The sequence below is a fragment of the Lithobates pipiens genome, unplaced genomic scaffold (assembly GCF_037356315.1).
Source record: "Lithobates pipiens isolate NorthernLeopardFrog02 unplaced genomic scaffold, aLitPip1_a1.2 Scaffold_55, whole genome shotgun sequence".
Taxonomy (NCBI): domain Eukaryota; kingdom Metazoa; phylum Chordata; class Amphibia; order Anura; family Ranidae; genus Lithobates; species Lithobates pipiens.
The window spans coordinates 835,413-851,241 of NW_027507877.1; the positions used below are offsets into that span (position 1 = coordinate 835,413).

Genomic DNA, 15,829 nt, shown 5'->3' on the forward strand with positions numbered 1-15,829 from the left:
CTGGGGAGGGGGTCTGGCTGCCTCAGTCCCCCGGTTCTCTGTGGGAGATGGAGGAGGGGTATGGACAACACTGGCTTGGGCTCCATTGTCAGGGGGTCCTCGTCAGTATGTAACATGAATGGTATATGTTGGGGTGATTTATAATATGACCCAGTAGACTGGTCTATCACAGGGTACATGCGTACATATTCTGGTGAGGGCGGTGGTGTGGGTGGTGTCAAGTGTGTATGGTGGTCACCTGGTGAAGAGGGGTGTGGAGACAGATATGTCTTATCTACCACCAAACGTGGTGAAGAAGGTTCAGAAGGGGCGTTGGATGAAAGGTGGTCTCCATTTCCGGAGGACCAGACGCCATCATAGGGCAGTGGTTGGTTAGTTAATTCGAATTTTGACTTCCTCTTCTCTGGTTTAATAAACACGTACACAATAAAACCATGTTGATTTGTTTCTTTTTCTGTCCACCCTTCCTCATGAATGGCTTTTTCAACCTTGTACCAAGCATCTGCTACGGACAGTAGTCCGTGGTCTTTCAACAAGCCCCTTTTCCTTTTTAAAAGAGTGCACCATTCATCCGACCTGCCCGTGGTGGTTTCTCAAAGTCTCCTTCTGGATCGGCTAGCCCGTTGACCCAACCTTGAGCCCCCACGTTGGGTGGCAAAATCGATTTGGAATGAACCGACCCAATATTCTTACATCTGCTTTCCTGGTCAAATTAGTTGGGATGGCACTCAAAGTAAATTCACGCCGACACACACAGTTCAATGTGAAAGTAACTTATCTTTTAATGTTCCTCTTTTACAACTTTCATACCCATAGCCGGATACGTCGTTATCAGATAAGGCAGGAGCATGCAAACCACAAAACGTATTGTGACAACCTATAAGCGATATATATCATTTGAATCATGTCAATATAAGGAGGGTATCTTGCTTCCGAAACTCGGATGTTATCTCTTGCATGTAGTCTCGTCAGCAGGTGCAAACTTCTCAGTAGTTTCCGTTCCATAGCAGGGAGGGGGTGCGCTCACACATATCTATTGATTATACTTTTAAGGCTGATAAGCAGAAGCTGAAACATATACTTATGTATCTATATATACTGTAAAAGACATTTCATCATAATACTTGGACCGCGCCAATTGCATGTCTATGACATTTCCTTCTTATTAGACCTCTGAACACATTGTTGTATTTGGTCTCGGATCAGGTCCAGGCTGCTTTCCACATTTTTCTTAGCGATGTCTAGCAGGTCGTCCATCTTGGAGCCATCATACGAAAGAACACTTGTGGCATACTTTATGCTTAACCTCACTATTTTATGAACATCTGAAAAAAAAGTGCATTAGATTGTATCATTGAATAATAACAAGAAAAAGTCTACATTTCTGAGCTTTAGTTCAGTTCATGTCCGTGCTGAAAGTTCAAAGGAACCCCCCCCCCCCCCCCCACCTCATTTCTGAAAATATAGAGCTTGCCTTCCTTCTCATATCTCCCCGGTGTGCATGTGGAAAGTAATATCTGTTTAAAAAGGAATTTATTGCTGGTTTGTTCATGTTTTTAAATTAAATGTGTATATCATGTAATTATATATCTAACCAGAAGGTGGAGCGTTTGGTTTGTTTTCACAAGTTTTCCTTTTACTGTTTGATTTTTTGCTGTAAAAAGCCTGTTTACAGAGCTCAGTAGCTTAAAACATAACTAAAAGGTAAAGCTTTTATTTAAATAAAAAAGTAATTGTTTTTTTTTTTTGTTTGTTTGTTTTTTACCATTGGATTCATTGCTCAATGGGACCGGTGTCTGAGGTATTCAAGCGGCATTGGAAAGGGGCAGTAGATGGTTCTGTTGACACATTTTCAGAGGGCCTGCATTTCATTCAGGGCGAATGTGATACACTGGCAACCCAGAGAGATGCTTGCAGATGATGTATGGCTGGGGTCGCCAGCAATCGGTCAACTTGTTTTTCCCAGGCACCCCCAAGTTCCTCAGCAACACACACAATCTCACGGCGGAAGGTCCTGCATTTTTATTTTCAGGTCCAAATTTTTTTGTTCCTCTGCTCTCGAGTAGTAGCATTCTCTATCACTTTCTCATAAGCTTATTTTAGGTTTTTCTGGAATCTGTCAAGGATATCTCTTATAGGAAGCTAGGGAAGTCTGGTCTGTGGAAATTCCAAAAACCAGGTCAACACTGGAAGTCGGGCCATTCTGACAAAAATTAGTCTGTAGGGAGATTACCTGGTGGCATCATTCGTTGTGCCATTGTATGCATGGACGATGGCTGCAATGTGATTGCCCAAGTGCTGTTTCTTCTCAGACAGTAAACTTCCTAGCATGTTCAGTAAAGTTGAACTTCTTAGGCTGAGGGTCTCCCTCTGGGTGATATAAAGGGGTCCTGGATTTTTTTATGCCCAGAAGCTAGCATAGCTGGTGCAAAAGTTTGCTCTCAAAGTCTCTGCCAAGTGTATTCTTGTAGGCAGACCATAGTACACAAAAAACTTCTCCACTACGACTGTCGCTGCTGTGGTGGCTTGTTGGTCCCTGGTGGGATAAGCTTGAGCGTTATTTGTAAAATAGTCAGTCGCCACCAAGACATTGCTTCTCTCACCAGAATCCGGTTCCAGGCACAGATCGGAGAGCCAGGAGCAGAGTCAGGAGCCAGGCCAGAAGTCATGCACAGAAGGTCATCCAGGTGAAAGGCAAAAAGCAGAGTCAGGAGACAGCCAGGGTCATACACTGGTAATCAGGCAGAAGTAGAGTCAGAAGAGCAAGCCAGGGGTCATACATGGATCAGCAGGTAGAAACTGAGTCACAGGAACAAGCTAAGGGTCAAAGCCAGGAATGCAGACAAGACAGGTCAAAGGTAACAGGAAATCCAATAATATCAGGAACAGGAACACAGGAACTCACAGGGGAAGTTGAAGATCATCCAGCAACTAATGGCTCATGCCACTGGGTGCCTGGGTCTGTCACGCGGCACATGAGTTCTCCCCTCCAATCTTGCCTGTGCATGCATTGGTGAATTGGGAAATTTCCATGTGCCAATCTTCAGTTTTTGCTGGGCATTTGCCGGTGTGCTAATCCTTCTATGAACCATTCTCTGACAACTAGCTTCGTAGACCCTTGACTTTGTAAATATCCCATGGGTGCAGCTTTGACAGGAAAGGTCTTCCTTTGGATGCACGGTAAACAGGAGTGACAGTAGCTTTCTTCTTCAGTCCTCATATTAGGCCAATAGAACCTATCTCTGACTAATCTAAAGGTAATTTCTGGGCATAAGTGGCCATGTTCAACATGGGGTGCAGCCAGCAGTCTGTTGGTGTTGGTGCCACTTTTCTTCAGAGTCCTCAGAGGGGTCCCTTTTGTACAACAGTCCATCTTTCATTTACAGTCGGTTCCATTCCGGAGCACTATTTTGGAGTCTATAATAGTACTCTTCAGCAGTAGAATAGGGCTCTGTTTGGTCAATGCTTCCAAAGTCAACTGACAAATCAAATCCTCAGTCAGATCTTTCTTCAGATACTTCTTGGACAGCTGAGGAGGCTCTTCACGTCTCACTTTAGTCAAGCCACGGTAACACTTTGGCACCCTGGAGGCAGTGGCTCCTATAGATTTGGCTCCAACAGCACCTTTGATTCTCTGGGCAATGCCTTGTCACAGAGCTTGCACTCCTTGTGAGGTCACATAGGTCAAGTCTTCAGACTCTCTGACTGATCTGTGGGGCCTCCATGACAGAGCATCAGCATATGTTTCCTGACATCATACAAATAATCTCTCAATTTGTCTACTACAGCCCACTTGAGAGCCAGAAACTCCAACTTGTGTACAGGATAGTTCCTTTTGGACTGGGTCAAGCTTTGACTCACATATGCTATGGTCCTGAGCCCACCTTCTTTTGGTACAGAACTCTACCCAGCCCCTCTTGGCTAGCATCTACATGAAGTAGAGTAGAGTAGGTCATAGGGCCTGGCCGAGTCTGCATAGGCCAGTACTGAGGCTTCTCCCGACATGTTGAAAAGCTTTTTCACATCAAAGGGTCTGTTGCTCCTGTAAAGGCTCCCTCGGCTTCTGAGCCCCTTATCTCACCTGACTCAACTTTTGAACTTCCTCCTCCACCTCAGTATGAAGCAACTCATTAAGTGACCAGGCAATCCTAGCAATGTTTTCCTTGAGCCTCCAGTAATAGGAGCAGAACCCAAGGAAAGGTTGCAGCTCTGTCACAGTCCTCAGCCGGGGTGTCAGGAAGATCCTGCCAGCGGGGATCAGTCTGGACCTTCCGCCGCGCATTCGCCCAGTTGCGCGCGCGCACGCTTGTGCACGCGTGCATGCACCTGTTGGCGCCAGGTGGGCTATTTAACTCGGTCTGTCACATTCAGTTCTTGCTGTCTGATCTACAGCGTGCGAGTATCCTGATCCTGAGAACATGCCTTCTGTGACTTTGTTGACCCGGCTTGTCTACCTACCACTCCTGCTATCCGCCTGCACCTGATCCTGGCCTGTCTGACTTCCCCTCTGCTTAATCCTTTGGTACTTCTGCTGCCTGCCTGTTTACCGACCTGGCTTGTCCGACTATCCACCTGCTTGATCCTTGGTACCATCGCTGACCGCCTGACCTCCGACCCGGCTTGTCTGACTTCTCTGCTGCCAGCATCCTGTTCCTGGTGCCCGTCTGTTGTTCTACCTCCAGTTGTGGTTCCAGCTCCTACCTGAAGTCCTGCTTCTGCCTGAGTTCCTGCATCTGTGTTCCGGGTCCAGCTACCCACCTGCCGCTCTGCTCCAGCCTGCGGCACCTGCCTGCTGATCCTGTTCCTTCCTGGTTCCAGCCGTCTCCTGATCCAGCTGGTGGTCCTGCTACAAGTTCTTCCTGGGCTCCAGATCCCTCTGCTGCTGTTGATCCTGCCAGGCACTCGTGCCACTCCGGACTCTTGTGCTACCTGTATACTCTACCAGGGCCCTCGAGTCGGAGCAGCAAGAGAGGCCTCTTCCTGCAGGTCAGGCTCTACCACCAGGTACGTGACACAGGGCCAAGTAGTGACCACCTCCAGCTTCTTCAGGTCAGTGGCTGTTAGGATTGAGTTCACCTGCTGGTGGCACTGGGCTGCTCTGGGCTGTTTGCTACAGCTCCAGTGTCCATCAGCAGTTGTCTTCCAAGAGCCAGCAGGCTGTAATAATCATCCACACCTGGGTTCAGCCATTAGGTGGCTATTTAAGGCTGTTCCTCCATTTCCCCATCATGTCACTATTCTGTTTGCCTCCTTGTTGCCAGAGTTCCCGATTTATAGCCTGATCCAGCCTTCACCCTTCTGCCTTGCTCCTGTCCTCCTCTGCTTTGCTCCGGCTCCCTGATTAGTACCCAGTTTGTCCTCTGCTACCTGGTATTCCCACATCCCCTGTACTCTTGTCAGTACCTTGTATATAGTTGTACTGTAGTTTAGTTCTTTAGTGATTTTGTCAGTGGGGTTTGGTTCTGTTTGCTGGGCTTGTTTATGTTCACTGTGTTTGCTTATTGCTGTGTTCATTGTTAATAAATCTCACTTTTAGGGATATATACTTGTTTGTTTGCTCACAGTTTCTATGTGTAGCTACATGTCTGGTCTCCTTGCTGCAGAAACCTGACAGTGGCATTGCCATTCACAGAAGCGACATGCCTCATGTAGGTGACAGAAGTTTGTTACAACTGGAACTTTTCTTATGATAACTTCAGCCCCTCTTTATAAAGCCTCTCAAAGACTTTCTCAAGCATTGCCTTGTGCTCTTCTAGGGCCCTTCCAAAGACAATAATGTTGTTCATGTACACCAGGACCTCAATTAAGTTCATATCACCGACTGTATGCTCCATCAGCCACTGGAACATGGCTGGGGCTCCTGACAATCCCTGTGGCATACTGTTGAACTTGTAGAACTGCAGGGAGAAAATAAAGGCCATCTTCTCCCTATCATCGGGGTGAATAGGGATCTGGTAATATCAGGTCCAGCACACTAAACCACCTTGCCTCAGACAGACACTGAAGGGCATCTTCAATATGATGGGTAGTGCATTGATCAGGAATGGTCCTTCTGTTCAAAGTTCAGTAGTCAATGCACATTCATAGCGTCCCATTCTTTTTCCTCATCAGCTTATGCTCAACCTAGGCCTAGATGACTGGACGACCACTCTAATCTCAACCAACACCCCCTTTGCGTGGGCCACAAACTCCTTTCTACCCTACCTAGGAATTTGATTAACATTTCCTAGCTCTATCCTGTTACGTACCAACCTGGAGGACCTCGCAGGCAAGCTAACACATCTCTCTAAAGAGTTATTATGCACCCCAGGTAGGACTTCCCAGGCCAAAATGTATTTGCTTCCACATATCCTATACCTTTTTCGTTCAATCCCCCTACCGATTGTGCAAACCCAAATAAAGAAACTCCAGGGAATTGTCAACGCCTTTATTTGGCAACACAAACACCCCAGAGTAAAGAAGAATATACTCCTGACCCCCATACAACAAGGCGGTTTAGAAACACCGGATAGCCAAGCATACTACAGGGCTACATTATTGGACCAACTAAAAGCTTGGTGGTCCACTGACCATCACCCCACCTGGAAACAGATAGAGACCACTGCATTTGCCTCGGACCCTAAGCTAGTCCTGGCCACTACCTGGGTCAACTACGAACCATCCAACTACCCATTGGGGGCGCAATCAATGCTTCTCTAAGAGTATGGAAGGAAATCTCCCAACACACCAAAGAGTTATCTCTAACTACCCTGCCATTAATCCCTTTGGAGACATTCCATCTACTATCTACTAGGTACAACTCAATGTCACGGTCGGGGGTCAGGCTCAGAGACCAGTATCTATAGCAGTAGAGAGGCTCCCACCAACCAGCTGGATAAGTACACAAGGAGGTCGCCCTGGTAGATGACGAGAACTCACCCAAGGTGCGGAGTCTAAGCATTAACCGGTACTCACCAGAGCTCCTGATGGTAGAGATAGGTTTTGCTGCGTGTTACTACCAGGTCACAGTCCTCAGAATCACCTCACCAGGAGGTGAGCAAGTAGGGGTCCCACTAGCGGATATAGCAGGTAGGGATCAAGCAGAAGGGTAGTTATTAAAAAAGCCAAAGGTCGGTAACAAGTTGCGATCAAGCAGGAGCGCAGTCAAGGAACAAGCCAAAGGTCAATAACATATGATAATGGAGATAAGGAATGCTGCAGGTATGCAAAGGAGCAAGATATCAGCTGAAGAGAGCACAATAATCTGGCAAACAGGAGGTGCAGAGACATGACTTAAACAGGAAGTTCATGAGGGGAGCAAAGAGTTCAAGGTTTACCAGAAAAAAATATACAAGGCATTATTGTTCTAAGGGATTCAAGGGGGAGATGTCCAACCTCTCAAAGGCACCACCGGGTGCAGCAGAGGTCGTGGGTTCAGATCCCGATCCTGATATTCAGTGAACACACAAGCTACATTATAGGCTTGTGCAATTCGTTTCGTAACAAATCGAAATTCGGATGAATTTTGCATCTTTCGGACATTCGACTGCATCTGAATGTCCTAATAAAAAAATAACGAATAACAACGTATACGAAAGAAATATAACGAATGAATTCGACATGATTCGGTAATTCTTTAAAGATCTAATGAAACAAAAGGTCATCTCAAAGTAAATCTTATAGTCCAATCAGCTAATTAATTTTGTGCCGGAGGTTGGATTACTGGCAAAGTGCATTCCTGAGAACTGAGTTAGAAGGGTGTTGTATTGTATTTGAGCCGAGGAGAAGAGACGTTGTCATTGTGTGTGTTAAAAGATTCAATAAACAAACGACTTTCCAAACTACGAATCATTATCACCAATGTCTATACATACATAAATAGCGAATTTCAACGAATACGAACAAATGAATTCGACACTCTACGAATAATAACTAATTATCCGAAAACTTATTAACGTAGCATAACGAAATATAACAGAACGAAATGATGTATTTTACGAATGACAACGAACCGAAACTGAACGAAATTTTCCGTTGTGCACAAGTCTACTACATTACACAATTTTTCTCTGTAAACTCACCTCCACAAGTCTGGATGTTGAACAGAGGAAAGTGCATCACATCGGGCGTCTCATTTCCATCGCCTTTGAAGATGTAGCAACTTTTTTTTGGAGGGCGCTCAAAACTTTCTTCAGGGATTTCTGGAAATGGAATTTTGTTCTCCTTACAGTATTCGGCTGTTTTTTTCACAGTCTAATAAAACAAAGAAAAAAAAAAAAACATTATATTAAATTGTGCCCATTGTACATCAATAGTGACAATGGAACAACCCCGGGTTCAATTCATAAACAATATCACTAATCATGCTGAAAATGTAATTTTTTTGGGGATGTGTGTTATGATTGACATACAATCATAACATATATATATATATATGTGAAAGTGGTGTAAAAGCCAGCGCTATGGTATCATGTGAATACAATGGGTAATAAATAAATGCGATTGATAATAAATAAATTAAATTAAGTTATGGAGCTGCTGCTATCGTGTAAGGTATAAAACCCCAAAACTAATAGAAATAATACAAACAATTTAAACCTAGCATTACTCCTATACATAATATTGCTAAGGTTTATTATATAAAAAAAAAACAAATACAAACAGAAGCTTCTGAAGACGCCCAGTGGGAGGGACGAAACGCGTCAAGAGGGAACTAGCTACAAGAGACACAGTGACAGCTGATAGCACACCAAGGCGGTGATTTTATACCTATATTCCCTTGCTTCGATGTAAGTGCATTTGTTTGTGATTTTATAATACACTTTAGCAATATTACACTATATATCTCTCTCTCTCTTCATTGGTATATTATATATCCATACCATTACAATGGAGGAACAGGAAAGAGATACCCAAGCCATAGATATAGGATACTAATCTTGAGGCTTTTGAAAGCTTACTGTTGGGAGGAGATATCCAAGCCATTGATGTAGGATAAAGACTCTGCGGTTTTAAAGACTACTGTTGGTGAGTGGGGACCCAAGAGGGGGGCACAGAGTGGCACTGGAATCCTCAATAGCAGGAATTGAACATGTTTTGGCACTTTATTTGCACAGATGGACTTTATTTATTTATGATTGTGCTATTACGAATTATATGTTTGCACTAGCACTTTAATTAATTCACAGTTTAATGTATATTTGATGTCAAGGAGTAGCGCTAACTTTTTTGTATTATTTGTAATATATATATATATATACACACACATAGTAAATATACTGTATATATTATAGCACAGATCTGGTGATTTTCCAGAGTTACATATAAAATCTGTTTGGTTTAGGAATAAACATCTTCTTGTATGAACATTTCTCATACAATTACCACTGGAACAATGCTTGCGCATGCTGCCCTCTAATACAGTGGAAAACTAGACACTATTGTTGTATATTGGGCAAATGTAAAAGATTTGATGTACACATTTTAGCTGCTCCCATTGTTTTATGGGAGTTGTGGTCAAATACTACACTCAGGCTACAGCAATACATGTCAAGAACAGCTTAACCCTTTGACATATTTGAACTAACGCAAGTCATCTACTGTATGATACTATAGTGCCAGAGTTTGCCTTAGAAAATGCTTCTCTCTTGACGACGACGAGGACTGGACGGAGATGTTGGAAGCCACCAAGCCAGCGTTGCAAAGCATAGTGGCGTTGGAAACAAATTATAAGGTTCTTATGCGCTGGTACCTGGTCCCTGCCTGGATTGCCAAATTCCAACCCACATACCCCCCCCCCCCCCAAATGCTTCTGAGGTTGCCCAGATGCCGGTACGCACCTCCATATCTGGTGGACCTGCCCACTGGCCCAAACGTCCTGGACGGAAATTTTTCCTATTCTTTCAACATTGTTCAAAGGGCCGCTGGACACTAACCCGCCCACAGCCCTACGTAATAAAAGGCCTCCGGAAGTAAACTGTCCAAAATTTTAACTCGTCTTGCAGGTTCTTACCCCAGTGAAGCAAACCATCACGGAGGCCTGGAAATCTCCACACCTTAACATCACTGAAACCAAAAATAGGGTCACCAAGGCCATGATCCATGCTAAAGTGATCAATGCTAAAAAGGAAGCTACTCTATCAGAAAATAAAACCGCTATGGATCACTATTTCCCTTCTGACTTTGATCAAATGCTACTGTCCCCATAACCCCCCTCCCTATGTCTCTAGAGAACATTGAATGAAGACCCCCTAAGCCTATTTAATACAACCCGCCCACTGGGACCTATCCCCACCTCCTCCATCCCCCCTCCCCTCCTAATTTCCCCACCGGCCTCCTACTACTACCTACTACGTATCTTGCAGTGGAGACTGAAATGACGAGGACGGCCTCTTGCACGGTCCCTGTCCTAGCACCCCTGGAGGTTGAGACAGGAACTGCTAGTGCAATAGAAGGGTGCAGGTTCCTGTAGAAAGGTGGCTGAAGATCAGGAACACCGGAGCCTTCACGGAGGAGGTGAGACACTGATCACCGGATTAGTCTGGGAGAAGTCTGACAGGGTCACTTGCAGAGTCAGGAGCAGGCAGGTGTCGGCAACAGATTGGCAGTGAATTACACAATCGGAAGGCAGGCTCGTAGTCGGGACAGGAAGAGGTTGGATACAGACTGGCAGGCGGGGTACTATATTGGGAGACAGAACTGTAGTCAGAATTCCAAGCTGGGGTCGATGCAGGTAGCAGAGGCAGACAAGGATGCAGGGATAATACGAGAGAGTGGTCAAACGAAGCTGGGTGTTCAGGATCAGGATCAATCAAGGCAAGACAGCAATGAGTACAGAGGAAAGAGCCAAAGGCAATCTAGCACTGACACTGAGTAAGCTCTTCCTGTAAATAGGGCGCTGTGTGCCCTGAATCGTTGGCGTGTGCGCGTGCTCATGCACACCTGTTCTTGTGGGTGCACCAGTGCGCGTGCTTGGTCTGGGACTTGTTTGTTCTTGCCTACGACATGGCGTATGCACGTTCGTATTGGAGGAATGAAGATTGGCGGCTGGCATGAGGGAACAAACGTTAGTTACGATGGTTCTCTGACATCCTTTTTCACACAAAAACACAGACTACTCCAAAGGGGGGCAGCCCATTCATTCAATGGAATGCATGCAACGGTGGCAGCACCTCATTTCATGCAGTCACTGCTGCACTTAATCTCTACCAGCAGCCTATGTTGTCCTCCCAAATGGTCCAGCCCAATACCCCTACCTAAAAACCTTAATAGTTCTTGACATTTGGATAACAATGCATCCCAAAGGTGTTTAATCACCATGAGGAGTAATCCCTCCCTCTCTGCCCCTCATGTTTGTTATAGCTTACCACTTGGGATTGATTACATCCCCATGCATAGAGTTAACTAATAACTACTGCATGTTATTTGTCTGTTATGTGTATTTTTCTCACCAAACTACTATGGACTGCGTACCCGCGAAACTGGTGTGATATTATTCACTCTATAACCTAATGCCGCATACACACGATCAGAATTTTGGCCAGCAAAAGACCGATGAGAGCTTTTCATCGGAAAATGCGAACGTGTGTATGCTCCATCAGAATTTAGCTGGCCGAATTCCCGCCAGCAAAAAATTGATAGCATGTTCTCAATTTTCCCGATGGAAAAACTTTCTATTGGAAATTCCGATCGTGTGTATGCAATTCTGACGCTCAAAAACACATGCATGCTCAGATTCAACCACGAGATGGAGGCTATTGGCTACTAGGTATTGAACTTCCTTTTTCTAGTCCTGTCATACGTGTTTTACGTCACCGCGTGTCAAGAAGGTCATCCCGGTCGTCCGACTGTCCCTGGAGGTTCTATCCGCAAAGTCCTTGGTAAAAGTGCCAGTCGGCGCATGCGGGTGCGCGCTAACGCAGGAGGGCGCACGCGGGTGCGTGGTTGCTCTGATGGGCACACGCGGGTGCGCATTAATGTTGGTGGGCGCACGCGGGTGCACGTTAACGCTGGTGGGCGCACGCGGGTGCGCGTTGGTGATGTTGGGCGTACGTGGGTGCGCGGAGAGGTTTGTGCGCGCACGGACGCGTGAGCGCGGTGTGACAGCTCTTGGCACCAAAAGGGTTATTAAAAGGGACCTGTTACCTTGCCTCCTTGCTGTCCGGTCTACAGCGTTCCTGAAGAGACCCCCCCTGTATCTGTTTGATTCCTGCTTACTCTTGTGACTCGGCTTACCCCTGATTACTCCGTGCTTGCTGTCTGCCTACGACCCCGGCTTGTCTGACGATCCTCCTGCCTGCTGATTCGGTGCCTTACCTGCCTGCCTGTTCCTGACCCAGCCTGTCCACGACTACGTCTAGCCTGCTGTTCCTCTACTGGTCCTGCCTTCCAGTATTCTACTCTACCTGCTTGAAGATCTGCAGAGTGAACCGTACTACAATACACCTTCCCCGCCTCTCCAGTGTGTGTGTGTTCCTGCAGCTCCTGCTTCCTGCTGACCCAAGTTCCAGCCTGCATCTGGTCCTCCTCAGTTTCTGGAGCTGGACTAGCCCTTGCACCAGTGTCCTGCTAGGCGCTTGTGCCCCTTCCGCGCTCTCGAACCTCTGTCCTCTCTACCAGGAGTTCCTGAGCCGGAGGAATACGAGTTGCCGCTCCCAGCATCCGTGGGCTCAACCACCAGGTACTTGACACCGAGTGCTTGGCGGTCGGAATTTGGTGTGACCTTGTGTAGGCAAGATAGTTTTAGCTGAATTCCGACAGGAAAACCATCAGAGCTTTTTCCAACGAGAATTCCGATCGTGTGTACGCGGCATGAGACTGCTACTGTACTTTTTTGTTATCTTCTTCTTTCTATACCAATAAAATAATTTTAAAAAGCAAATGCTTCTCTCATAGAAACTGATGCAGAAAGGAAGAGGTAAAGGGACATACCCATGTGGGAATGTCTACCCAAACTTTCTAAATAAAAGGCTAGCAGCATCATCTGAAAGAGGAGCTCCATAACAAGAAAAAGAAAACAAAGGAAAGTCTGTGCTAGAGAAGGAACGTCACCTGGGGATGACGATAAATCTACACTAGGAGAGAGCCCAAATTCTGCAATTGCTCAAATAGCCTGGAGTCCTTGCTGTTTATAGGGATCATGAAGCTACTATAACCCAAGCTATGTGATTTGTTAGTGTATCCCTATCGCATACAGACCATTGTCAATGCTCATTTGTAGAAAGGTTAGATAGTATGTGCATGTGTGTGGTTTTCATGTTTGTAGTACTTTGTATGCCTTGTATTTTTTTGGCTTGTATATGCAGCATTCTTGTTTAGGAAAAGCATACAGTATTAATATACTATGGGGAGTTCTACTTCCTTGATTTACTACAAAGTATTTTAAAAGATACAAACAGAACAGGGGGCTATTCTCAATTCTGGCCATTTGTAGGATAATTGTCAAAAAGCTATGAGTAAGCACTGATTGCAGTGTGAAACGCGTCAGAATTTTGCTGTACCCTGTTATTCCTTTTGCTGTGATTTTTTTTTTACTTTGTTTTGATGTGACCCACGTTGTTTCAATTAAAGATGGGATTTCAAGTCTTTTTCCAGTGTGCGGCTATCCAGAGTTTTGTCCTGCTTGTTTGCTCACCCTGTTTGGGAAACACCCGAATTTGCAGGGTGTTTGGCGGGTACCCGAATGCTGGGTGCCGAATGCTCTACAAATACACTGTGTGCTTCACAGTGCATTCTACACCATGATTGGGCAAATCTTTACCCAATCAGGGAGCGGTAAAAGCTGGTTGTTAAGGAGCGGGGTCAGGAATCCGACCGTGGTGTCCTTAACAACCAATAAGTCATCAGGTGTCAAGGGGCTTCTCCACTGACAAAAAAAAAAAAAACATTTGCCAGTAAATAAATAGTCAAGTCTGGTATGTATTTTTAGGGGAACCTCACACCACAATTAAAAAACTAAAAACGACGTGTGGTCCACCCAAAATTCATACCAGACCCTTATCTGAGCATGTAGCCTGGCAGGTCAGGAAAGGGGAGATGAGCGAGTGCCCCTCCTGAATACCTGGCCACATGCCCTCAACATGGGGGGGTGGGTTTTTTGGGGCGGGGGGCTCTGTAACTGGCCTGTTACCAGCAAATCAGAGTACCAGAGTACCTGTCTGCAAGCCCATCAGAGTACAAGAGTTCCTGGCTGTAAGCTTATCAGAATACCTGATTATCTGTCACCGGTACATCAGAGTACCTGAGTCCCTGTTACCAGACCACCAGAGTACCTGGCTGTAAGCCCATCAGAGTACCTGAATATCTGTCAACAGCCTATCAGAATACCCAAGTATCTGTCACCAGCCCATCAGAGTACCCAAGTATCTGTCACCAGCCCATCAGAGTACCCAAGTATCTGTCACCAGCCCATCAGAGTACCCAAGTATCTGTCACCAGCCCATCAGAGTACCCAAGTATCTGTCACCAGCCCATCAGAGTACCCAAGTATCTGTCACCAGCCCATCAGAGTACCCGAGTATCTGTCACCAGCCCATCAGAGTACCCAAGTATCTGTCACCAGCCCATCAGAGTACCCGAGTATCTGTCACCAGCCCATCAGAGTACCCAAGTATCTGTCACCAACCCATCAGAGTACCCAAGTATCTGTCACCAGCCCATCAGAGTACCCAAGTATCTGTCACCAGCCCATCAGAGTACCCAATTATCTGTCACCAGCCCATCAAAGTACCCAAGTATCTGTCACCAGCCCATCAGAGTACCCGAGTATCTGTCACCAGCCCATCAGAGTACCCGAGTATCTGTCACCAGCCCATCAGAGTACCCAAGTATCTGTCACCAGCCCATCAGAGTACCCAAGTATCTGTCACCAGCCCATCAGAGTACCCAAGTACCTGTCACCAGCCCATCAGAGTACCCAAGTATCTGTCACCAACCCATCAGAGTACCCAAGTATCTGTCACCAGCCCATCAGAGTACACAAGTATCTGTCACCAGCCCATCAGAGTACCCAAGTATCTGTCACCAGCCCATCAGAGTACCCGAGTATCTGTCACCAGCCCATCAGAGTACCCAAGTATCTGTCACCAGCCCATCAGAGTACCCAAGTATCTGTCACCAGCCCATCAGAGTACCCAAGTATCTGTCACCAGCCCATCAGAGTACCCGAGTATCTGTCACCAGCCCATCAGAGTACCCAAGTATCTGTCACCAGCCCATCAGAGTACCCAAGTATCTGTCACCAGCCCATCAGAGTACCCGATTACCTGTCACCAGCCCATCAGAGTACCCAAGTATCTGTCACCAGCCCATCAGAGTACCCAAGTATCTGTCACCAGCCCATCAGAGTACCCGATTACCTGTCACCAGCCCATCAGAGTACCCGAGTATCTGTCACCAGCCTATTTTATTTTTTTAGTATGACAGATTTGGCTCCCATTGATTTCAGTGGGGTTAGGGTTTGGCGTCTAAATATATTTGAACTGATACGGGGGGTAATTTATGTGGCGCTAACTAAAATACATAAATACTACTAAATGTGAATTCTCCAAAATATGTAAATATATTAATATAAATAAATAACATCTATAATTAAAAATTCATACAGTGCATTAAAAAATGTGCAAAAAATGTAAAAATAGTGCAAAAAATGTAAAGTGCATAGAAGTATCAATATGACAAAACAACAATAGTAAAGTGCATAAAAGTATCAGTATGACAAAGTAATAATAATTGCATCAATCAATCAATCCCTGCGATAGTGCGATGGTGTGAATCGCATAACATACAGTCATACCAAAAGGATAAACATATTAAAGAACTTAGGTTACTCAAAAACAGATATCCAGTGCAA

The 15,829-nt window shown here is 45.6% G+C and overlaps 1 protein-coding gene across 5 annotated transcripts in view; it reads right to left on the reverse strand.

Moving 5' to 3' along the window:
• Window positions 1-757: 757 nt before the first annotated feature.
• Window positions 758-15,829, reverse strand: part of LOC143957707 (cytosolic phospholipase A2 gamma-like) — a 174,562-nt gene continuing 159,490 nt past the window's right edge. For all 5 annotated transcript variants that reach the window (XM_077467401.1, XM_077467403.1, XM_077467404.1 and 2 more), the window contains 2 exons: window positions 8,061-8,232; window positions 758-1,325 (listed from right to left, as the gene is read on the reverse strand). In XM_077467401.1, coding sequence (XP_077323527.1) covers window positions 1,147-1,325; window positions 8,061-8,232 — 351 coding nt within the window. In that variant the 3' untranslated portion in view covers window positions 758-1,146. The remainder of the gene's footprint in view (window positions 1,326-8,060; window positions 8,233-15,829) is intronic.